This window comes from Periplaneta americana, chromosome 11 (genome assembly GCF_040183065.1).
Source record: "Periplaneta americana isolate PAMFEO1 chromosome 11, P.americana_PAMFEO1_priV1, whole genome shotgun sequence".
NCBI lineage: Eukaryota > Metazoa > Arthropoda > Insecta > Blattodea > Blattidae > Periplaneta > Periplaneta americana.
The window spans coordinates 64,287,606-64,313,177 of NC_091127.1; the positions used below are offsets into that span (position 1 = coordinate 64,287,606).

The following is a 25,572-nucleotide window of genomic DNA, read 5'->3' on the forward strand; positions in this document are numbered from 1 at the left end:
GGCTTAGAAGAAACTAATACTCTCAGACCTTTATGACTTAGTACAGTTTTGTAACCATTTGTTGAAATGTAATTACTTAACATTTTGGATAACTTGCATGCTTTTGAAAATATGAAATTTAATAATATGAAGTACTGGTATGTACACTAATTTGTAATGAATTACCAGACACGTACACAATATGAACCCAAATGTTTTCAGAATCAGTGTTTACTTACTTCTTGAAGTCTGTGAAAAGATTCACAAGAAATGTATGATGTCGATCAAGCTTATGGTTGTTTGCCAATTTCACAGCTTCTTGAGCATGTTTAGGGTTGCTGTACTCTAGAAATATGTAGCTGTAAGAAATAAAATTTTCATAGTACAGGAACACAAAGTCAAAACCATATTGTTATAGTTAATTCTATACAATAAAAAAAGAAATTATAAACAGTACAATGCATACATGTTCTCTATTAAAATAAGGAGTTACCTATTTCTTTCTACATTTAACACAAATGACAATAACACAAAAGAAACTTACTACAATTTTGAGCATATGCAGCATGTTACGAAAATTACTTTTTTTCTACGATAATACATGAAGTGAGCTTTTTCAACACCAGTGCATGAAGTAAGCAAAGTGTGCGTGAAGTAATAATTTGAGGTTATCGAAGAAAAAACATTGTATGGTACATATTCGTGAAGTTGTATTTCGTCTGTTCGGTCTGATTGGTTGGTTTCTTCCGAGGTTTTCTCCAGTTGTGGGGCAGATGCCAGTGGTCTATGGCGAGTCCTCAGCCTCATTTCACTTCATCCCGTTTGGTCTCATTACCTGGTTGGGCTTTTTCGGAGGTTTTCCCCAAGTAATCTATGATGAATCCTCGGCCTCATCTCACCACATCTTGCCAAAAAAATTGTAATCTTGTTCCACATCTTGCTAATGCAAGATCTATGGAATACAATAAATGAAATGAAATAACAATCATGTATTTGAGAAACTCAGCGAGCCTTGTTTCTCAAACTTACACTCCTGTCAAAATATTACCCACTTCACGAACTTGTATCATAAATTACTATTATTTATTATCAACTGTTGGCTATGCTGATAAAGTGTATGTTATGGAAAACCGAGGTATTTACTTAATTTTACAGTGAAGACACCTAAATGCAAGACAGGGCTAAGTACAAAACTTCATTATTTATTAAAATTTTCTATTTTATTGTTTGTAGTCTTAACCAAACAGCAGCTTTCACAGTACAAAATTCAATGCAACATTATGGATATTACCTTAATCTTACGAAACTAAACTTCCTTATTTGTGTATGAAAAGGAAGTGCAGTTCCTGAGAACGAAATTCGAAATGCGCGCTCTCTCTCTCTCTCTCTCTCTCTCAAGAACAAAATAAAGAAGATTTAGGCACATTAGGAAAGGATCCTTATATGCAATTGACAGTAAAATAAGTCGGCCCTAGTGATATTACGAAAATAAGACTTCACACTATCAAATGCTCATCTTTACACTCTATAACAAATTTCTCTATTAAATTACCGTAACTCCGTTTCCATAATGTATAACGAGGTCTGCCTCTAAAAATTGTATGGCAAGTTCACAGTAAAATTTTAAGACCAGTTGTATGAGTTTGATATATTTTTTTATTCATGTGGTTCAACCTCAGTTCACATAGTGTCAGCATCTATACAGAAATAACTTGTAATATAACTCTTCTTTATTTCGTAATAAATTCATGTTGTATAAAGGGAAATACTCCCACTTCAATGAAAAGCTAACAAAAGTTAAATGCACAAATAAGTGCATTTTTCATTGAGTCTGGGGCCACAAATAGTGGTTCTTTCACACAGTTAGTCATGAGTTTCTCACTATAGAACTAACGGTTTCTTAACAGAGAACATCAAGTCCAAACGAACCACTCTGCTCCACATGCAAATAGTCTAGCAGTTTGTTCACCTTCAAACAACAAATATCAAGCAATGACACAAATAAGTCCAGACAGAGCACAGTGATTCATTGCAGTCATTCTTCATTCTCATATTTATTTTATATTTTCGATGTAAAATTTATATAATCTTGTACATGGATCTCCAACAAACTGGAAGAATTACTGTAGTACATGGATAAAAATTTCGAAAATAATTAGTATGACTAAAGACTAAAAATTAGAATGAGGAGTAAAGCAACATAAAGAAGAGAGAAAAAATAAGAAAATATAGAAGATGGGTTACTCTAATTTAAAAAGCTGTGTAGATAACAATGTCCACCTGAATGTAGGCCTAAATAATATGATCATTACTTTTTTAATACTGAATTAGTAATGCATTAATTGTTATTTTAATATTGAATTAGTTGTTATGGGTATGGTTCCATTTGTTTTCAAGGGTACTGAACTCAACAGACAGTATTACTTTCATTGCACAATAATATGAGTACCGTACACAGGTTTTAAAGAACTTGCAATTTAAACAAACATACACACATAAGTGTTCTGCCCATGGGCAGGTCTTTCACTACAAACCCAGCATTCTCCAATCTTTCCTATTTTCTGCCTTCCTCTTAGTCTCCGCATATGATCCATATATCTTAATGTCGTCTATCACCTGATATCTTCTTCTGCCCCAAACTCTTCTCCCGTTCACCATTCCTTCCAGTGCATCCTTCAGTAGGCAGTTTCTTCTCAGCCAGTGACCCAACCAATTCCTTTTCCTCTTTATGATCAGTTTCAGCAACATTCTTTCTTCACCCACTCTTTCCAACACAACTTCGTTTCTTATTCTGTCTGTCCACTTTACATGCTCCATTATTCTCCATATCAACATTTCAAATGCTTCTATTCGCTTCTCTTCATTTCGTCTTAATGTCCATGTCTCTGCCCCATGCAATACCACATTCCACACGAAGCACTGCACTAGTCTCTTCCTTAGTTCTTTTTCCAGAGGTTCGCAGAAGTGTTCCTTTTTCTATTAAAAGCTTCCTTTGCCATTGCTATCCTCCTTTTAACTTCCTGGCTGCAGCTAATGTTACTGCTCATAATTTAAATGTATATTTTGAATATTTTCCTATGTTATCAAATAGCAGATGAGACAATTTAGTTCAAAATTCTCTATTGTACTTGATAGGTACATAAAACCTTATTTAAGTAACGAATTATGTAATAACTAGAGCAGGGTTGTAGAACTGGGGAAGAAAGGGGTGAAAGCATGGAGAAAGTGTTTGTTCCCCCATCCACAAGGCCAGAGCCTTGTGACGTTTGGCAAACACACTGTTCTATCTTCTCTTTTCCTCCTACCATACAATGACGCGAGGGTTGAAGGGAAGGGATGAGTTACCCTCCACCAGACACTCTATGGGACAGAGAAATGGGGGCTTAGGGTGAGTACTTCTAGCGGGTGAAAATGTAAGCTGGGAATACACTCTGGTAACGAAAAAAAGAACGTCGTCCTATGTGCCTCTTTCCTCTCACTCTCTCTCTTTTTTCCCTCCCCTTCCTTATTTCTTTGCTGAGAGTGGGCTTCGATCTGACGAACCTGCAGACCAATACATTAATGGTAAATGAGCTGCGAGCTAAGCATCTGGGCTAACGAGATGTCATGAGAGATGAGTGAAAATGATTCTACTTAAGTTCATTGTGGAATGACGAGAAATGGCAGGGGTGTCTTCTATTGTCGGTTGGTTCATAAGTGAGGGGGTGAAAACAGAAAGGAAATACACGCAAAATATGCCACATCCCAGTCTCTCATTGTTTGTGTGACCAGTGTGCTTCAGTAATTTCGAACTAATGATTATTAGTTTTGCATTTATTTTACGACGTATTATTTTAGTAGGTGTCGAATAAAATCCCTACTATGTATATCGTTTTACGTGTGTCACTGTGTCTTTATATTAGGAAGCATTTCTAGTTATGCCTTAATTTCACCTGTGTCTTTATATTAGTGTGGAATCCTGGGAAACGAGAATGCGGATGCTTTAGCAAAGAAGGACAGCACTGCTACTTACAGACCTGTTACTAAATCTACATATTACTCTGTGAAAGGTTTATTAAATCTACATACTTAGACTTCAACAAACAAAATTTGATAACACAATCATAAGGGGAAAAAATGGAACTCTCTGCATCATAATCCACAGTTAATTCCCGATTTACCACGCAAATCATCTGTAACTGCATTTAGATTGGCAACAGGCCATGACTGTTTGGCCAAGCACCTGCACAGAATTGGAACATATCAATCCCCTAACTGCCCACTGTGCAATTCAAATCAAGAAATGGATTCGGAACACCTCAAAATCTGTGCTTCAGTGGCTGACCATGACAATATCTTTGAAAAATATTGAAGTGCAAGAGGTCAAATGACTTTATTGTCAAACGCCTAGCATTAGAAAACAACAACATATTAATGTGGATGTGTCGAATGTACATTTCTAGTCATGCCTCAATTTTACGTGTATCTTTATATTATAAAGTATGAATGTGCCGAATTTATTTTATGATGTTCTTGAGATGGTGGTCGATTGCTGGGCATGAGCGGGAACCAGTAGCAGTAGTGGAGAGAGAGAAAGAATAATGCACTGTAGGGGAAGTGACATCAGCAACAGCTATTGCATATGACCAAATAATGGAAATAAAAAAGAAACGAAAATTTAGAGATTCAAATCGAGTTCCTCACACAGATCAGTCTATATCATCTGCCCAGCTATCAGCTATGATCCCAACTCCTGGTAAACAAACTGCAACTGATCGACTCAGAAGAAACCTCACAAAACTATTTTAAAAAATTATTATTTTTTTTTTTAATTAAGTAAGTACCAACTATGGAATAACCAGGATGAGTTTGAGTCTATTTCTCGAACCATACACTTTACAATTCATTCATTCATTCATCCACAGTTTTCTGTCCAAGGGCAGATCTTTCCCTGCAAACTCAGCATTCACCAATCTTTTCTATTTTCTGACTTCCTCTTTGCTCCACATATGATCCATATATCTTAATGTCGTCTATCATCTGATAAATTTTTCTGCCATGAACTCTTCTCTCGTTCACCATTTCTTCCAGTGCATCCTTCAGCAGACAGTTTCTCCTGAGCTAGTGACCCAACCAATTTCCATGTTTGCAGTTTTTCTTGGTAAAGATAAAATGTGGTAGCTTTCTGTTGCTTTCTGCATACTACTCTCTCTTTCGCATCTTAAAAGATCCCAGGGAGCCGCAGTGAGGAGGTAAGGAGAATGAATTTGACTAATTTGGCCCTCCTGACATCACCGAAACTCACAGCAAGGACTGAATATCAGTTCTATCAGGGTTTTTACCCGATCCGAGGTGAATGTAGAGTATCCAACGCCCACTGAGCGAATATTTCACTTTTATCACTGCCAACGTTGCGCTATAATCTTATATGCAAGGTAGGCTATAACAAAAACCTGAACTAACCAAACCTAACCTGTCAAAGAAGCAACAAGTTATACTAAATATGTGTAAAATTGGCCAATGTCTCTATAGTGGGCGGGACATAAGTAACACTGACCGAATAATGAAATTCACACTTATTGTGAAGACGATTGGATACATAATTATGTGGAATGAAAAACCATGAGAAGACATAAAAATATGCAATCAACCCTTTAAATTGAACAGTATAAAAATATACAATCATGAAATAGCTATATGTAAGCTTAAACTGGAAGTTTCAATATCACCCTATTAGGCCTATGTTTTTGTTCCATATACTGCGAGACTGCAAAGTAGTGATAACTCGTACTCAAGTTTGACCTTAAAACTCATTTTGGTCCTAATTTTACTTCCTCTTAAATCTCTACATTAGTATTTTTTTTTAATTTGGCTCCTTTAATTTTCCATAAGGCGTCGCTCAGTTAGGTTTGTTTGTGTGCTTACATTAAATGGGCGCGAAGCTCACGCGACCCTAGGACGCGTCACGCCTACTACCTAATTTATATAACAGTAAACCTAACCTAGCCGAGCGACGTTTTATGGAATATCTAATAAGATAACAAATTCAAATTATGAATAAAGCCATGCCACGCATCCAATAATGGAATCGATAAATAGGCCTATCAAGCTCTAAGCTTATACATCTACATCCTTATTAATACTTCGTACAAGGCGTGATCTTACCCTTTTGTATGTCCATCTTCATTCCTAGGATAATATTCATTCACAATGGTTCCAAATTTAGAAAATATCTTATTCACAACAGTTGTAAGTTTCTCTAAACGCTCTGGTCCGACCTGTGGTACACCATCAACCACAATCACTGATTCCACACCATCAGTTTCTTTCGGCTTCTGTTTCAGAAGATCACCAAGAAGCTCTGAAAAGTTTTGAAAATGTATTTTAAATCAAGATGTATGGAATAAGACATATTTAATGCACACTTAAGTCAGAAGAAGCCTGCTTAATAAGCCTAAGTTATGTTACTAATAAAATGATGGCATGCTTATGTAACTTTCTCGTAACTACGATATTCTGACAATATTCTAACCGCAAATCAACACGAAATTCGCGAAACGTTCTTCAAACAAACGCAATCAAATAACTTGATCTAAACCGCAATACTGTACTGAAACCGCCACAACCATGTTCCATATGCAATCCCCCTCCTTCCCCCTCGTGCAAACAATACACAAGTAATATGATCATGCTTTACCTTCATCTGTAATGTTATCACCAAATCCTTCAGGATCACTAAAATTTGGTTCCTCGTCATTGTTTTCTATCTTGTCTTGCTTCGTTCCTTCACTACCTTGAGAAGACTTATCAGAATCTTTTTTCCTAGCCATCTTGGAAACCTCGTGGACGTTGCGGAGATTTAGTTACTTCTTTTACCACTCAGAGCGCCACAAACGGAAACTGTATGAAATATTAGTCGTAACGAATAAAATACCGCTAAAATCAAACACATATTATCCCATTTAACTATTAAAAGTAAATCCGTGTCACTGCAGCCCATGACAGGTCAAGACCGACCAGCCGGCTGCTGGCCTCACGTCCATGCCGAAGCAGAGGTGAACGATCATCTAACCACAATGGAGGTATCATGTGGTTAGCACGATGATCCCCCCATCTGTTATAGCTAGTTCGCAAAACTGGATTTTTGCTACCTATCATAGCTTCCCAAGTGCATCACGATGCTGGGTGGACACCGGTCCCATACACTAGCCGAAATTTCATGAGAAAATTTCTTCCCCCCTGAGAACTCGAACCAGAGCGCATTCCATAACGCGAGTCTTAGGCAGGATGTCTTACATCACAATGCCACTGTGTGGGACCATTTAACTATTACAATTCCTAATTTATCATCTCTTTCCAACTACTGTTCAGAGGCGATGACATATACAGAGTGAACAGTAAGTAATGTCATTAATTTCAGAGGGTTATTCTTTGAGGTATTTCAAACAAAAAAGTTTGATACAATTTTGCTCGTTTTTGCTTCCTTTTCGAGATAAAAATTGTTTTTATATAAAACATTTCATAGTGTGTTTTGGGAAACCCATTAATCGAATTCCCAATATGTTCAGTCAATTTAAGAGAGCAGGGTATTATGATCATAAATAATTGAAAGAATTATAGTTTTGTCCTTTAAATGTGCAGAAATTTGATCCAAACAAATGTAACATTTTAAAATTCTTCTATGGAATGTAAAGTTACATTTGTCCGGATCAAATTTCTGTACAGTTAGAAGACGAAACTAATACACTCCTCTCTTAAATTAACTGAGCATATTGGAAATTAATCCAGTAGATTTCCCAAAATACACTATGAAATGTTTAATATAAGTTTTTTTTTTCGACGAACAAGTTTGTATTAAACTTTTTTATTTGATATATCTCAAAGAATAACCCCTTTATTAATAACATTATTTGCGGTTCACTCTGTATATATGACATGTATAACAAACAGGTTTACAATTTTTAACGCCATGTTCGTTTGCCTAGAGTTTTTATACTTGTTCACCACATAACCCTTTCATTCCAGTCTTAATTCTTTCAATCTCTTCTTTTTCATGACATGTGTGATATAGGCGATGAGAAGATTTAGTAAAATGTAGCAATAATGGAATGAGAATGACAGCGGAAACTGAAGAATCTGAAGACAGCCTCATCCACAACACCAATTCCATTTGGCAGGAATTCACCATCTCAGTTGAAGTTAGGTACTTGTCATAATGCCTGAAACTGTTCACAACGCAAAGAATAAAATATTTTTACAAATTTAACAGCAGGCACAATTTCAACACTTCAATATCCCCACCCAGCATCTCTTTTGTTTCCTCTTAAGACCACATAGAAACAGAAAAAACTAAAAAAAAACTTCCTAAGTGGGGTATATGAAACCACTGCTATAAGATCAATGATATATGCTGTCCATTAAACATTTACGTAATTGTTTTCTTTAGTTTTCAACTGTACATTCTTTATTATATCAGATTATTCTGTCAATGAAGTATTATGGAATGTTCCATTTCCATGAAACTCCTTAGATAATTTTTAATACTTCATTCCGAATTTTCATAAATTACTTCATTGCACTTAAGGTTCCAATTGCCTCTGATTGAGGTTCTGGATGATATGTACATCTATTCTCAAGCACATCTCACTTGATGGTATGTGTTAAAAGGAAGAACAATTTATTGTTTGTATGCATCTGAAGTCTGATTAGTGTAATATATAGCAAATTGGCGATGTATGCAATGGAGGGGAAAACGAAATGGCCACCATACCCCATTATCTCCTGGTCTAGTTGCCTCATAAGTGGTGTTTTGTTAGTATCACGTCAGGTTCAGACATGTCTTTGGCCAGTTGACTAAACAAGTTGCAATGCATGCATTAACAACAGGGTCAACTGAAACAGAACTTTCATACTTTCTTTATATGAATGAAGCAAACAGTCCAATGTATCTTTCAGAATTACCATTTATCCAAGGTCTTGTAGTTTTTGAAGTATTGGGAATACCCTACTTGAAATTCTGCTCTATCTTTTCACTGATTTTTTTTTTTTGTTCTCTAGGAACTTAAAAAATGAAACTGTCCATAAACAGCTGTTCCTAAAGTTGGTAGCCACTTTAAGAACTAACCATCTAACGAAAAAATTCTGTAGTGTATCAGGGATAGCACCAGCCTGTAGAATATGTCACCCACTTTCTGGACTGAAACTACATTTGTTTTGGTTTCAATGTTTTATTTTTGTTTCCGTTTATAAATGCAGGGTATGGATCTATGATAAGAAAAGTAACTAATGAAAGACAGCAGAAAACAAAGCAAGGCACAGAAAATATTGTGTTGGTGTATAAGACACACCCAAAAATTGAAAGAAATTTTCCAAAAAAAACTCAAATGTAAAGAAAAATATAACTAATGTTTATTATTCACTGACCTTCAGAAGTCTTTAAATTCACTCCCATCATTGTCGTCGGAAGTTTCTTCATTGGGTCCATTGAACCCGCCATCAGAACAGGAATCTTCATCTTCAGAATCATAGAGAAAATAATCCTCACTTCCATTTAGGGTGTTACAGATAACACATTTCAAAAAAGAGACTTCACAACAGTGTTCTCAATAACCTTGGACTAGGATATTTTGACCCATTCACGAACTTGAGTGTATGCCGCTTAAGCACTCCCTCCGGAGTCAGCTGATGCACACTGCTATCCATCATCCACTTACTTCACTCTGATGAACACTTTAAATGGTTTAACGAAACGTCAAGAGGCTGTAGTTGTGAAGTTAGTCCTCCTGATATGACAGCCAATCCAATGTTACAATCTTGGAGTTTTTTGTTTGATAGATTCCAGTAGATGTAATCGAAATTGATCTGATACAAGGAGAGCACTCTTCTTTAGGAGCTGATGGAATGAAATACTACTACCTACAGCCATGCATTTCCTACGTGATACTATTCTTCTCTCTGTCTCATTCATAGGTCGCATCGTTATCACTTGCATGTGGAGCATTCCAAAATCTTGAAAGGGAAAAACTTAGAGTGTGGGCAACTATGAAAAATAATGTACACCTCGTTGTACATAACACAGCCTAATTTTAAGACCTATTTTGAGAACAAAAAAATGAGTCTTATATACCGACAAATAAAGTAGTAAAAATTTGTTCGTTTATAGCATACCTGCACAAACAGCGCTCAACGAGCGCGCACGCTCCTTCTGAGCAGGAGAGCGGTGTTTACCGCTCGCCAAATCGGAGAGGAAGATACGTCAGAATGACACAGACCTGCTATAGATAGAGGAGAGGGAAACGACCGCTCAGCTATCTAGTTGAGTGCAGTGTGTATTCTCAGTAACTGTTTCACGTTGCTTACCTACTGCTACAGTACAGTATCGAGGAATCTAAAAGACGGAAAAGTAGTGATCAGGCAAATTCTTTCAATGTTGCATGGGAAAATGCTTATTTTTTCATAGCTGCTGGAGTAAATACTCAGTGCTTTATCTGCCACAACATTTTGAAAGGTAGAAAGAAACGTAACATAATGCGTCATTACGAGTCCAGACATAAAGATACTAAAGATATTAATCTTCAACAATTTAAATATCTCTCTTCAGGGAAAAGGCCAGCTCAGTGTTGATATGTTGAATAAATTACGGGATTTCAGTCGTAAACTTACACTTTTCGTAAGTCAGTTTCGGGAAGGTAATATGGCTTACTTTCGAACGATAGAAACTGGTCGTGATGAAGCCATGTTAAACGATTATGTGCAAATATTAATTGAAATTCAAAATGAATTTAATTCTAGGTTCCAAGATCTTGTCTTAAGGTCCACACCTGTGGAGTAACGCGAAACCAGGTGGCCCGAGTTCGATTCCCGGGTCAAGTTACCTGGTTGAGGTTTTTCTGGGGTTTTTCCCTCAACCCAGTATGAGCAAACACTGAGTAACTTTCGGTGTTGTACCCCGGACTCATTTCACCGGCATTATCACCTTCTTCTCATTCAGACGCTAAATAACATAAGCTGTTGATAAAGGGTCGTGAAATAACCTACTAAAAATCTTGTCTTAATTGGAAAGAAATTTAAAGTTGTCATAATAAATTCTTCAACACCAGTTGAATCAATGCCATATAAGTTACAGGTGGGCCTGGTTGGCGCAGTTGGTATAGTGCTGCCTTTCTATGCCCGAGGTTGCGGGTTCGATTCCGGGCCAGGTCGATTGCATTTAAGTGTGCTCATATAACCTCGGCAGTTGCGAGCATCGTTAAATAAAACATAACATTTAACGATTTACAGCTCGGACTTATTGATCTTCAATGTGGCCTAAGGGCTAAAGATCTTTTGAATAATACTACTAGCCTGGTTGAGTTTTACAAGACTAAACATTAGCAATAATATCCACGACTACACAGGCTCGCTGTGAAAATGATTGCTATGTTTGGCTCAACATTTATATTTGTGAGCAACTGTTTTCTATAACCAACATTAACAAAGGCAGGCATCGAACATCTGTAACTGATGTTTCATTACGATCAGTAGGCTACTGTTCCTTTCAGCTGCCAACAGCATAAAACCTCGTTTTCATGTACTGATAAATAAAAATATAACAAACTGATATTATACATTTAAGTAGGTATAAAATTTCCATTATTTCTATAAAATAAATATTTCTGTATTAATTAATAAGTCCAAGGTAGTTTTGCAAACACTGAACGGGGATTCATTTCATAAACACTCATACTAGTACTTCTCTTTTGTGTATATTTTGTACGATATCACCCCTTCTTCCAGTCCACCCTATACTGAGCGCAGGCTAATATCTGCATTCTGCTCATGAGCTGTGAGCCGGCTTGGAGAGCAGAAACCTTGTGCAGGCCTGGTTTATAGTGTGGTGAAAGTGAAAATTTGTCTCTTTTTTTTGTACGTACAACTCTAAGTAGTCTAACATATTTTATCAAAACTAATAGTTTACCTAACCTTTTCAAAGTAAAAAGAGGCCTTACTTAATTTTTCTTGTACCTTCATAACCTTCAGGGGGGGGGGGGACGAGGAAGGGGAGGGGAGGAATTGACCTGTAAAAATCAGGATGTTTCGCCACCCTACCACTACCACTGCCCCTGTCCCCAACACTGCTGCTGTTTAATTTATTAAGATGTCTCCAGACAAGTAAGTTTTCATTAACTTCGTTAACAATTCATGTTCACAAAATAACCTTCTCTTTCTCGTCCCCTTATGTGCCTTTACAGTATCGTGGGGAGAAAGGGATGCTCTGCAGAGTCCTTTCATATTTTCCTATTCTTGGTGAGGGCTCACATCTTGACTATAGACTTTCACTTTATGTGTTGATTAACTTCCCTGCTTTGTTCATAAGCAAATTTTTGTTAACATTCGTAAATGAAACTTTCCATTAACTTTTGTAAAACTTCAACTGTGCATGTGTGGTAATGAAGGAAATCTCTATTATATCGATAATTATTCACTATTGTTTGTCGTTCACGACTGTTACATATTCCAGCCCTACTTAGTAACCTGTGGTCCAAGAGTGCCTCTTTAAGGCGACACAAGACAATGGAACACTTATAAAGTTACCGTTATTGGGACGAAATGGAAGTGATTAAACTACTGGAGTCATATCAAAATTATTCTCTTTTATATGTCTATGTATGGTATGTATTGTATACACTAAAAATCGAAAAGGCAGAAATGCCAGAAAATATACTTACATTGAATTTTCACAATAAATTAAATGTAATCCCAAAGATATTGAAAAGGAACTTCAAAATCAGCAGCAGGAGAAATAAAAAAAATGTTAAGGCCTGCTAACTCCCTCATGAAACCTTTTGCAAACTTAAGTCTGTCCATTTTCGCATAATTATCCATCAACACACTTTTCGGCATGGTCTTTTTATCTATCATGTTTCAGAAAATAATATATGTCACATTTAACTTAATAATATTAAGTCTCCTACAGTTACAACTTATAAAATCCTAAGAAATGAATCGTAAGACTGCATGCATATTATTACGTTGTTCAGAGTTTATAACCTGAAAAATTGTCCATCCATAAACCACAAAAGAAGTAAATTAAAATCATCAGTACCAGTTGCAGAAGACACAGCCCTGCAGTATATATTGACTACACCCCAACTCTGGCTACTAGCAACAGGCATCTATAATGAACACCAATCAAAATACCCTTCATTTCTCGTGAAAAACAACTGAACAGACTACAGTGAACTTTAGTAAACTTTAGTAGACTATAGTGGACTTTATGTTGTCAGCAAACAGCTGGATACATTAAGAAGATAGATTGATAACCTGAAAAATCACATTATATTAAAGAAAAACGGATAACAGGAAAAAGAAAAATTTAAAATATTGGTATATCAGTCATGAATTATATTATGTTCATATATTTTCAAGTACAATATATACAGAATTTAAGAAGAAACTCCAAAGCTCCTTTTAAAACACCGGAAATAGGCCTATCTGTTGGCAACTCGATAAAAGAAACAAATAATTACATCTTACAAATATATAGGTCTCTAATGACATGATCATATATTGCTCTTTTCAAATTTTATCTTAAATATTTATCTAATAATATTTAAAAACTCCATCATTCACACAATGAAGCTGTGCATGGATCTCACACATTATTTGGGAAGCACAACAACATATTTAACCAATTAAACTTCAAACCACTCACAGATATTTCCAAAAAAGAAAAATTGTAATATATTACCTAAACACTCTGACCTCAAAAATGTATTTTTAATCATCTGCACCATAATCGTATACATTCATATTTCATTAATTCTGTAAACTAGAAAAGGTAACATATTACCATATTTGATTATTTATTTGTGTTAGGTTTATAGAACTGTTAGGAATTACAAAACAATTTAACTTCTGATTTTCTTGTAACAAAGTTGTGAATATTTTGAAGTATTAATCTGATATCTCAATATCTCAAGTACTGTAACAAAGAGGTTCAAGAAGCATAAAGAATATTACAGTATGTGTTGTGCAACATATTGAGGTAGTGACAGTATATTATTTCAAGTAATTTCACACCTGTAACTTTAGATGAAAAGAACATTAAATTAAAGCTTAATCAAAACTAAACATTACAAAAAAAAAAATCAGTCAATATTATTATCACATTATGGTCTGCTGCCATAGCTCAGTAGATAGTGCATGCACTTTCCAACCAAGCAGTCAATGGTTCGATTTCCGAATGTTTGTCCCTTGTCTTGCATTTGTCCTGTGATGTCTCTGTAGTGGTCCTGCATCGTGCTGACCAAATGGTCAGGGAGGTCCATCATATGAGAGTCCAGTGATGGTTTATAGAAAGGCAAAACATCTACAGGACGTCGTAGCACCTCACGAAAAAGGAAAAAAAAAAGAAACTGTCACATTGTTGTACCTCAGTAAATTCGTTTTAAAATATTATGACATTCATTCTTAAAGAACTTCTCAATAAATTGAATATAGAGCATATTTTCAAGAGTCTACTTTATCCATCTTATCTACAGGGACCGGATTTTTATGTAATTACATATTATATTCCTTTCACCCTAACTGTACATAAATAACATATCTTTGCGAATCTTGTAATTACCATTAATATATTAAAATTTGATACTACATATTTTTACATATTTACCCCACATTACATATTACGGCTTGGTATTACATAACTCTACATATTTAGGGGTTTTATTCATTTTACCTTCTTTAAAAGGAAAAAGAAAACTTCTGCTGGGGAAGTTTACAATTTGAAATACACAGATTTAAAAAGCCTTTTTACCTACCCGAGAAAGGATATATTTCGGGACGAAACATAACATCTTAATTCCAGGAAGTAAAAGAGGCACTCACCCCTTACCGCCCACTGTAAATATGAGTGAACAAAAGGCAACCTTTCTCATACAACTACTTTGTATTGTAAAAATCAAGAAGGGAATAATCTCATACGCATAAGCAGACGACATAGTAGTAGGTCTAAAGACCTTACAAAGTTACAAGAAACAATAAACATCATGGTAAAATGGAGCAATAAAAACAAATTTGATATAAATGTGGACCAGACACAAATTATGATACTCTGAAAAGGCGGAAGAGCACCAGAAACAGTAGAAATCGTCATGAAGAACAGAAAATTAAAAATTGTACCAGACTACAAATATCTAGGCTTAACAATACAAACGAGCACAGATATTGGTATTAAATATTTTCATGATTTTACATATTTTGGTACATATTCAGCTTATTTTTCTTACACAAATATGTACATATTTCACACCTTGATATTACATAAAAATCCGGTCCTTACTTATCTTTTACAGTTGAGTGTATCAAAACTACAACAGAAACTATATTTCATGGTACTTTCAGGGGTTAAACAATTTCGTTTCACTCATCATAATCGCCATCTACTTTAAGGCTTGAAATCTTTATCTGGTTCTATCTTCATTCTCGTAAATATTCTACATCAACAAAAGGCATTCATAAGCAAAATAGAGACACTTTGGTCGTGTGGTCAGCATGGCACAAAACCACATTTAAAGAAATGCATCCCAACTTAACTTGGTTCCACTAGATTTGTAGCAGTTATACTACACTTGGTGCGTAACTTTGGGTAACAATTATTTTCAGGCCTATGCCATACGACGTGTGTGTATTTAATGCTGAGGATTTAACAATAATGTCATCCTCCTCGGTTCTCAATATTTGTAAGAAAAATCTACAAAAGCATACGAGATTCACAGTTTGCAAGGTTTCTGTGTCCACACCTTCTTCTTTCATGTATAAAAACAATTTGAAGAAATTAATAAACCAATTCTTTGAAGATATTTTCAACAATCATGACCAGTAACTAACATGAACATAGATTTCCTAGTTTGATCAGGAATAAATTTTAAATCTTTCAAGGAATAATTCCATCTTTAATTCTGATTTTCAATTACCACAGCAGAACACTATGAATGAATGAATGAATGAATGAATGAATGAATCCTCTTAAATACCTAAGTACAGTGAAACATCTCCTTACGGACACCCCCAAAATACGGACACTCCTCATATACGGACAGATTTTAATGTCCCAACTGAAATAATACAGAAATAATGATAAATTTAACTCTCGTTTACGGACACTCTCAGACACGGACACGGACAGCTGTTTTGCAGTCCTAAAGCCTGCTTTACCTCCTGACCGCTGACAGAACTTGGATTTCAAGACCTATGTGTTACAAAAATGGAAAATTTAGTAGGCCTACAGAAATTCCTTAACATGAAAGAAGACAATAAGGGTCTCGTAGGCTACCACTAGCCCAGCCGACTACCCCTTGTTAGTTGAAGCGGATGGATAAACAAAGTCATAAGATTTAACCTGTCTGATTGGTCCAAGGTTTGCATGATCGTGAAATTGTATTCGACATATGATAGCATTAGTAGGATTATTCTCTTCACGTCAATCAGTTGTTCTGTTTCGAGAGACATGGCACCTGAACGTAAAGGTTAAGTTGAAATCTGTAAATTACAGTATTGCATAACTGAGACCTAGAATAAAATTGCATGGCACAGTACTGCATTTTTCTTATTCGGTTTTATCTACTGTAGTTCAAAGTTTCAAAGAATTTACTGTAGTATACTGTATTTAGAATTAAACTACAGTAATACATTTCATTTAAAGTGTGATTGCATATTATAAATATTGCCTATTATAAATTTACTGTTTGATTGGAGAGCCTCCCTCTCAATAAAGGACACCTCCCAGATGTGGACAGATTGTTACGTCCCATCAATGTCTGTAAATGAGAGGTTTCACTGTAACAAGGAGCTACAAAATGAAATACTCAGATGCATGACTGGATGCTCGAGATTGTGCGAATGTTAGCTATTAAATTTGCTCTGGTATATAATCTAGAAAAAATAACAATTAGTACAATGACAACAATAATCAAAGCCTCAATGTAATGAGAGTAATGAATAAATTCAATTAAAGTGTCCTCAAACAAGTTTCAGCTGCACTTCAAATGTTTCTGTGTGGAACGGGAGGAGAGAACGGTGGACATGCTAACTCTGAGTGAGCCCCTGGTCATTAGTTTATTCTATAGCTTGATTCACAGTAACAGTGCATACTGAACAGCTTCATAAGTGACACGTATATACAGGGTGTCCCATTTATCTTGTAACTTTTTGTTTTTGAGCTTTATGTTAGAACGAGGGGCTCACATGAGTGTGGAGATTTGGTGCATGTAACTACATTATGGTACAAGATACACGTGACGTCATCAATTTTTCAAATAACACTACATACTTTAATCATGTTACATTGATTACAAACATTAAGATGAGTTCAAAAATGTATCACAATGTTACCTTCCTAATCAATAAAAACAACAAAACGAAACAAAAACGTACATCCAATGTCATAATGTTATGCTTTGAAAGTCACAGAAGATGTTCCAAATGATGACCATTCACATTAATGCACATTCGTAGGCGTTCCCCGAAAGACTGTATGACTGCCTGGCATGTTTCTGGCTGAATGGACACACAAGCTTGTTGAATGCGTTGCTGCATGTCGTCTGGTGTTGTCAGAATGTTCTGGTACACACTGTCCTTTACAGTTCCCCCACAGGAAGAAGTCGAATGGCGACAGGTCCAGAAAACGTGCAGGCCACTGTACGTGGATTGTGGTGTCGACAGTTGTTGTGGTTTGTTTACATGTTAAGACAGCAAACACACAACACATGATGTGTATGGACGTCAGTCGTCTTTCATTTTGTGTAAGTTAATGCAAAGGATGAATGAGGCATCACAACAAATGGCACATTCTGATGGCATTCATTTTGCATTTTGTTGTTGTCATTGATTGGGAAGGTGACACTGTGATACATTTTTGAACTCGTCTTAATGTGTGTCACTGTAACATGATTAAAGTATGTAGTGCTATTTAAAAAATTGATGACGTCACGTGTATCTTATACCATAATGTAGTTACATGCACCAAATCTCTACAATCATGTTAGCCCCAAGTTGTAACTTAACTCTCAAAAACAAAAATTCTAATAACTATCCAAACAAAAAAGTTATAATAGGTGCACAAGATAAATGGGACACACTGTATTGCTGATATGCCTGCAAGCACAGAATTAGTGGCATGAGTGATATTTCATACTTGTTATAAATGCTCTTTATACATTCCTTCTTATAGTGTCCCAGTCAAGATTCAGTGAGAGGTGGCAAAGTTAATCTGTTAAGTACACCTAAATGTTGTTATTCTCCTTGTCAATTAGTTTCATGTTGCACAACCTACAGTAAAATTTTTATGCATTAAATCGCTAGGAGAGAGCCTTAACAGAGAGGGTCTAATTATATATAAAATATAGAATGATTAAATCGACACAAAGTAACTTAAGCCACAGAAAATGTGGGAAGGTTGATGTCATGAATTTTTTATACAACTGAGACTTCTCATCTTACACTGAATTAAAATTCAACATTATTGTACTTTCCAAATAATATTAACATGTTCACTCACACATCTAAAAACATACAAACATTAATTTCACTGAAAAAAAAAATTTCAGATTTTCACACAAAATATCTCAAATTAAGTCCAATTCAATATTTTGAGCAGTTCATTTCAATCATTCTGACATTTAAACTATGTACAAACATATACAAAATTATAATCTCTACATTCAGACAAAAACAATATCTCATATCTAAGCATTCTGTAGGAATAACAAACATACAGAAATAAAAAAAACCTTGACTGACATATAGTTTTGCAAGTGAAAAAGAATAAACTTCAAGAGAAAAAAATATTCATTACCAAATCCCCATTAATGCTTAAGTGTTACAAAATAGATTGCAACCACGGTATAAACTTTTTTTTTCTTCAGAAATTTATAAGAATTCTGGCAAATTTCACTCAAGGAACATATTTCTATGGAGTTTAATATTCCAGAATTATGATATAGTGCGATAATTTCCTGTTGATTTCTGCACCAGTCATGATGGATTTATATATATGTAAAAATAGGGACATCACTGAGGAAAGTACTCCAAGAATTCTGCCTTCAACACTGTCTCTGTCACTTGGTATTGCCAAGAATGGAAAATAAATGAAAATTACTTAACTTATGACATGCCATCTATAAATATATTAAACTTGTTAAAAATCTTTTAATTTATATTGTAATGCAATGACAAAAAAAAAAAAAAAAACTTCCTTAAGCAGCAGAAATCAGAACATATTGGTATGTCCATATATTTTAAATGCAGTCTTCTACTGCAAAAGCCACACACATCATATTGCATGTTACTTGCTAAATGAAGAAAAAGAAAAACCTGTTCGACTTTTTAAATCTCTTTTAAGTTTTTTTATGTGACCATGAAAAACGTCATTAATCATTTCACTTATTATTAGGGGGTGGATGTTGATGAAATGTCATCATCTTATTTTTCACATTAGGATGATGCCTATTACTATAGAAATTCTTTCTATGTTAATATCAACGTAAAAAATTAATTTCTTATATTGCGTTTTTTGAACTAATAGGTCATTTTTATATATTTTTCGGCATTTTTTGGTAATTACCTATTGAATAAGTGAATAATGATGAAATTTAACTTCCATAGTTTGGAACAGACTCTAAAGTCCATCCCTCATTCCACTGAAGGTTTCACCTCACACAACGGAAGTAATATAAAATGCTTGACAACAGCTTAGTTTAAGCGAGAGCTTTGACCACTACTGTTCTTTTGTCGGTACAAGAGTGTCTTTAGAATTTATGTTTGAAAGGTGGGAAACTTTCACCATTTCCTGGGCAATAGAATGTTGTTCTCAATATGGTTAGGAAGGGATGTACTGTAGTAGACAGTATTTTTAACACAAAGACTGCAAGAATGCATGCTGCGCCCACAATTTATTTTGTCAATCACACTCCCTCATCTGGAAAAACTGGTAACAGAAGTGAAGAACGGAAGGAGGAAATGGAGAATGAAGGCACTGACATGGATCACCACCAATTGAAACACATTGTAAACCCTCATTAAAATATATAGTTTTCTCTTAGTCAAATTCCAGGAAGTTGCCTCCTCTCTCTCCGAGATTTGCAGGACAGTCATTGAAACAAGGTGACTACTTTTTAAGTAGTTGTAGTGCGAGTACTTTGAATAATATTTAAATGTCATTTTCTTTTAATTTTCTGCACACATTGCATTCTTCACCTAATATAATTAGGAACATTAAATCTTGATGTTTGAGATGGACAGGGCATGTAGCACATATAGGCAAATCCAGAAATGCATATAGTGTGTTGGTTGGGAGGCCGGGGGGAAAAAGACCTTTGGGAAGGCTGAGACGTAGATGGGAAGATAATATTAAAATGGTTTTGAGGGAGGTGGGATACGATGGTAGAGACTGGATTAATTTTGCTCGGGATAGGGAACAATGACTTATGTGTGGGCAGCAAAGAACCTCCGGGTTCTCTAAAAGTCATTTGTAAGTAAGTAAGTAAGTAAGTAACCCATGTAATTATGCAAATGGCATTATAATGAAGTTGACAAGGTAGTTCTGGTTGCATCTCGTATATTTTGTTCTTAAGAAGGATAATGCCGTAATAATCATGGTCTGTAATTCTTCTAATTGCCTAATGATATGTATGGAACAGCTCTATTACTGTTATTTTCAAATTTAGAGAGCATTGCTATCAAAACATCCGCAACTTGCTCCAAATTCTGCAGAAAGTTTGTAAAAATCATTTTGAAAAAATTATCGTGTGTACAACTCTTTTGAGGGCAAAACTGTGCATAGTTATGGGAAAATAAGAAGACACATCCCTCATTTTCCTGATAATGGAGTCAATACTTAGCTCCAAAAGTTGAAGTGTATGCACACGTGATATAGTACAAAAAATTCAAACATCTGATACCACATTGAACATCATTAAAATGTTAAATCATACTTGAAATACACTACGATTAAAATCTAATAAGTTCCTAATTTTACACAATTTTTGGTGATTAATTACAAAGTGTATTAAATTAAGCATCAATCTTAACCTATCAAACACTTACAGTGGTACCGGTAATAAGAAATAGGTGATGAAACTATAAAGTAAATATCAGAATAAATTAGTGGAACTGAAATTAGTATACTTCTAATTAAGTTATTAATAAAATGTATTTATATTCATGAAATGATTCCTCCCTAAATGGAAAATTACAAGTGTATCTTGTAGTATATTACCTACAAACAACTTATTTAAAATTTTTTCTTACATTCTCAGCTCATGATTTTCTATATATACCAAAACAAAATGCACAGTTGTCTTCAAAACTGATACTTATAAATATGCAAAATTTGGTCATGATTATAATTTGCACAATATACAGATAAAGCAATATATTTATGGATTCGGAACACCTCAAAATCTGTGCTTCATTGGCGGATCATGATAATATCTTTGAAAAATATTGAAGTGCAAGAGGTCAAATGACTTTATTGTTAAACGCCTGGCATTAGAAAACAACAACATATTTATCTAATATAATTTGTGCTACTGGTCCATACATCTTCTATTATGTGCTCCGTGGATTCCTGGGGATCCGCCAACACTTATCAGGGGATCCGCAGTTGGTAATATATCCTATATTTTGAAATAAATAACATATAAAACTACCATTTTTCTCAATGTGAATGTACAGTACTGTACGCGACTGTACTTGTGAAAGTTAGTATATTGGCAAGGGTAGATGACCAGATCTCACCCTTGCGTGAACTGGCTGGCCTTCAAGCTCTTATAAAAAACGCGACTTTCTTTTCTTCAGTTAGGGTAGTCAATTCTATTGAAAATTTTTGTCTGCTTGGTGTGTGTGACCAACAGTGTAAGATTAAGTTTTTGTAAATGTGCTCGGAGACAATGTCTTAATTGTAAAATAAATTTGATTGACAATGTTATTTAGTCAGCAATAAATTTTGACACGTGTTTTTAAAAATAACAAATTTCGTCCATTGTTGTACATGCGATCTGCTTCTGCTACTTTTATTGTGAAGTCAGTTTTTATTAATTCAGTACAAGCAGGCTTATGTCAGGTGTTCGTGTTAAACTGTGTGTAATAACCACGTTATTATTCACATCATTTTGATCTATCTGCTTGTATAACAATCAGCCATTTCTCCTGGGCCATTACCGCAATGGAGTGCTGCTATCAATGGGGAAAGACTATTTTTTTCCTGCTTAATGGTGTTTCATCGAAGGAAAAGTGTAATAAAAGTTTTGTTACGTTTAACATGTAGAATCATCTCTTAAATTTTGGTGCACTGATCTCCTTCCACACTCTATACAGTTAAATTTAATGAAATATTCATAACTTAAGTTAGCATCAATATTAAATTAAGTTCTACGGAATATAGTTGCATTAGTATAGATCAGTTTTTATATTTCGCTTTACCTATTGATTTCGTAACTTCCGATGTAGCTACTTTGAGCTTAAATTTATTAAGTACATTGTATCTCTCACTCAATGACAATGGTGAAAAGTAATAACAAAGATTAAAACTTCTCCAAATAAAAAGGAACTGAAACAAAATTTGAGATAGAGAGAGAGAATATATAAATTTGGTATTAATGAGTCAACTGTGAAAGCATTCCGAAGTTGACTATGTTCTTAGTAAACGAAGAAGTACAATTAGGTCATAACAATGGTAATACAACCATATTTACTTCCTAACACTTTCATCTTGGATGGAGTGGGCCTAATATTATTCCTAAGTCGAATTTACTAAAAAGTTGATAAAATAATGTTACTCATGAAACTGCATTTTCCATGGACGTGAATGGAGTAATATGTTCCTTAAGTTGAATTTGCAATGGAAGAGGCTGGAGTAATATTACTCCTTAAGTTGAATTTTCCACGAAAATAATCTTTCCCTTGAAGTTTAACTTGCCATGGAATTAGTAGGAGTAATATTGCTTCTGAAGTTGAATTATGGAAATGAGAGAAGTAAATATAACCCTTATGGTTGAATATTCCATGGAATTACCTCAAGCAATGTTACTCGTATAGCTGAATTTCCCACAGAAATAGTGAGAATAATATCATTCCTGAAGTTGGATTTTCCACAGAACTGGTTGGAGTAATATTACTCCTGTAGTTGAATTTGTCATTAAACTTAGTTGAAGTAGTTTCACTCCTGAAGTTGAATTTGCCATGGAATTCGATACAGAAATATCATTTCTGAAGTTGAATTTAATGAAGCCAGTGTAAGTAATATTAATCCGTGTTAAGACTAGTGTTTTGATGTCTGTGATATATAGGTATGGTGGTATTTAAAAGACTCTGGGTTAGATGTTACATATTTTGAAGACGAATCATTACAGTTCACTAGAAATTAGCACATGTAACATTCAGAATCCAGAACAACAGAAATAATAAATTTTGTATTCGAAAATATTACATATCAATCTTAATTAACATTTTAAAGAATACAGATATCAGAAAAGCTTCACGATCATTATGCAATATCTTTTCTATCAACATTCTTGGCCAATAATTCTGTAGGAACACAAATTTGGATCATTGTCACCCCAAACTACTACACCACACAAAGAAAATTCTTACTGGTGATAGTTTGTCAGATGAAATTTCATTTATTTCCATTTTCATCATTCATTATTTACATTTTAGTGCAATACAATGTTTATTAGTCAGTGTTTCCTCAAAGTTCTTTCCAAAAGACATGTGAGAATAGTTCGTACATGAAATGTTCATGTGGTTCTGCAGATAACAAATCAAGCACTTCTCACAAAGTTACATTCGAAAAACTTTACACAAACAGAGCTGAGAAACTGTTATTAATGTATACGTTTACACTAAGAGGAAGGCATTAAGAAAAGCTGAAGTTACTTTCCAGGCATATTCAAAAAAGATTTAGCAAATATACAGAGAGGGAAAGATGGATTAACAGAGAGAGAGAGAGAGAGGGAATGAGAGTGATGGAGAGACATAAGATGAGTGTGTGTGTGTGTGTGTGAGTTAGCCAGAGTCCAATGGAGAGTATTTCTCTCTCTCTCTCTCTCATGGCCAGAGTAATTTGTTGCATCTGGTATCGATTATGAGATCTGTGGCCACATCACAGTAATAGTGTATTTTGCCCAATTATTTAATTTTATGAATGGCTATGAATGGAAAAAAATGGTAAAATGATGGCAGAAAAAAAAAAGTACCCCAAGGAAACCCGTCCCAATATCGTCCTTGTTGTCCACAAATTCCACTCAGACTTACCAGGATTTGAACTTGGTTCTCTAATGTGAGAAGTCAATGATCTAGCTACTCAGCTAAAGGTGTGCCAATCAGAGGTGAGTAGCTAGAGGAACAGGATTTTCTGAAAATAATAGTTAAAGTCCTGAAAAGTTTTATAAATTGTGTGTTGTGTTTAAAGTAGTTTAAACCATTTTTAACTACTTAACAAGCATACATGGTCTGCTGCTGCATTGCTCTGATAAGTTACTTACTTCAAAACGTGCATTAATATGTTTCACAGCAAGTATACAAATTACTAATTATTGTAATCTAGAATGGGGAAAACTGAAAACTCTATGTTATCACAGGCATCATTTCACATTCGTACCATATGTATTAAATAGCATTTATGTCAAAGATGAAAAAGTTTAGATAAAATAATTTCGTAAGGTAATGATGATATGACTTTACAAAGCCATGTTTTACAAACAATCGGCATACACATTGATGTAGAGCGCTATGTACCTCAAAAAGACACAAACAAAATCAAATGGGCAGAACGTAAAGAATGAAAATTTTTCTGCATAATTACATTTACATAATGATAATGAAGCTATTCTGTTTCCAACATTTGTTAAGTTCATTCAAATAACTTCTCCATAGGGCGCATTATAAATGTCTATTTCATATTTATAGTATTTTTTAGATCTGCCAGTATGAAATAGCTTACATATAAAACATTTAACACGCAACAAACACAATCAAACCAAAATTATCACAAAAAAAGTACACAAAAATAAAGAGTGCAAAGTGGTCTCTATTCATCTTTATGCATATAAGGCATTGTATTAAAAATACTGACATAATAAAATAATTAACAACAAATGTTTCAAAACATTACTCAAGAGATACACAAATATATATATTATCACTTACTTTACTGGACTACAAACTCAGTGCACACAAGGAAAAAAAAAATTCTAGTAATACCAGCAATATCAGACTTCATTGTTCACTTTCACTCTATAACAAGATAACAATAATGAAACATGAATTGATTTCTCAATTCATTTGGCCATACTTGCGACTAGGTGACCAAGAACCACCTGGTTCTGGGAATTCGGAACGGTTCACAGCATTGGAAAATGAGTCACGAAGTCTCTCTCTAAATGTTTTGTACTCCATATCACTTGCTTGTCCAAAATCGAAGTCTGCCACTTCTATGGTATATCTGGCACAGAAGAAAACAAAAATTACAAAGAATAATAAACAGTAAAATCCCAAATCAAGATTTCAGGTATAACTCCCTGTAAAGTTGATTTGAATAATTTCGAGGGAAAAATTGTTCCGGAGCCGGGTATC

At 34.7% G+C, this 25,572-nt stretch overlaps 2 protein-coding genes across 4 annotated transcripts in view; both read right to left on the reverse strand.

The window, feature by feature from the left end:
• Nucleotides 1-6,830, reverse strand: part of eIF3b (eukaryotic translation initiation factor 3 subunit b) — a 34,421-nt gene extending 27,591 nt beyond the window's left edge. The window contains exons 1-3 of the mRNA XM_069839561.1: nt 6,656-6,830; nt 6,124-6,319; nt 219-338 (exon numbers count right to left, since the gene is read on the reverse strand). Coding sequence (XP_069695662.1) covers nt 219-338; nt 6,124-6,319; nt 6,656-6,788 — 449 coding nt within the window. The 5' untranslated portion in view covers nt 6,789-6,830. The remainder of the gene's footprint in view (nt 1-218; nt 339-6,123; nt 6,320-6,655) is intronic.
• A 6,488-nt stretch (nt 6,831-13,318) lies between these two features.
• LOC138709061 (uncharacterized) overlaps nt 13,319-25,572 on the reverse strand; it is a 39,400-nt gene continuing 27,146 nt past the window's right edge. The window contains exons 8-10 of one of the 3 annotated variants that reach the window (XM_069839563.1): nt 25,292-25,441; nt 24,253-24,352; nt 13,319-14,327 (exon numbers count right to left, since the gene is read on the reverse strand). In XM_069839563.1, coding sequence (XP_069695664.1) covers nt 24,298-24,352; nt 25,292-25,441 — 205 coding nt within the window. In that variant the 3' untranslated portion in view covers nt 13,319-14,327; nt 24,253-24,297. Of the gene's footprint in view, nt 24,353-25,291; nt 25,442-25,572 lie in introns of all 3 variants that reach the window. The other 2 variants (XM_069839564.1, XM_069839562.1) reach the window with 2 other exon arrangements.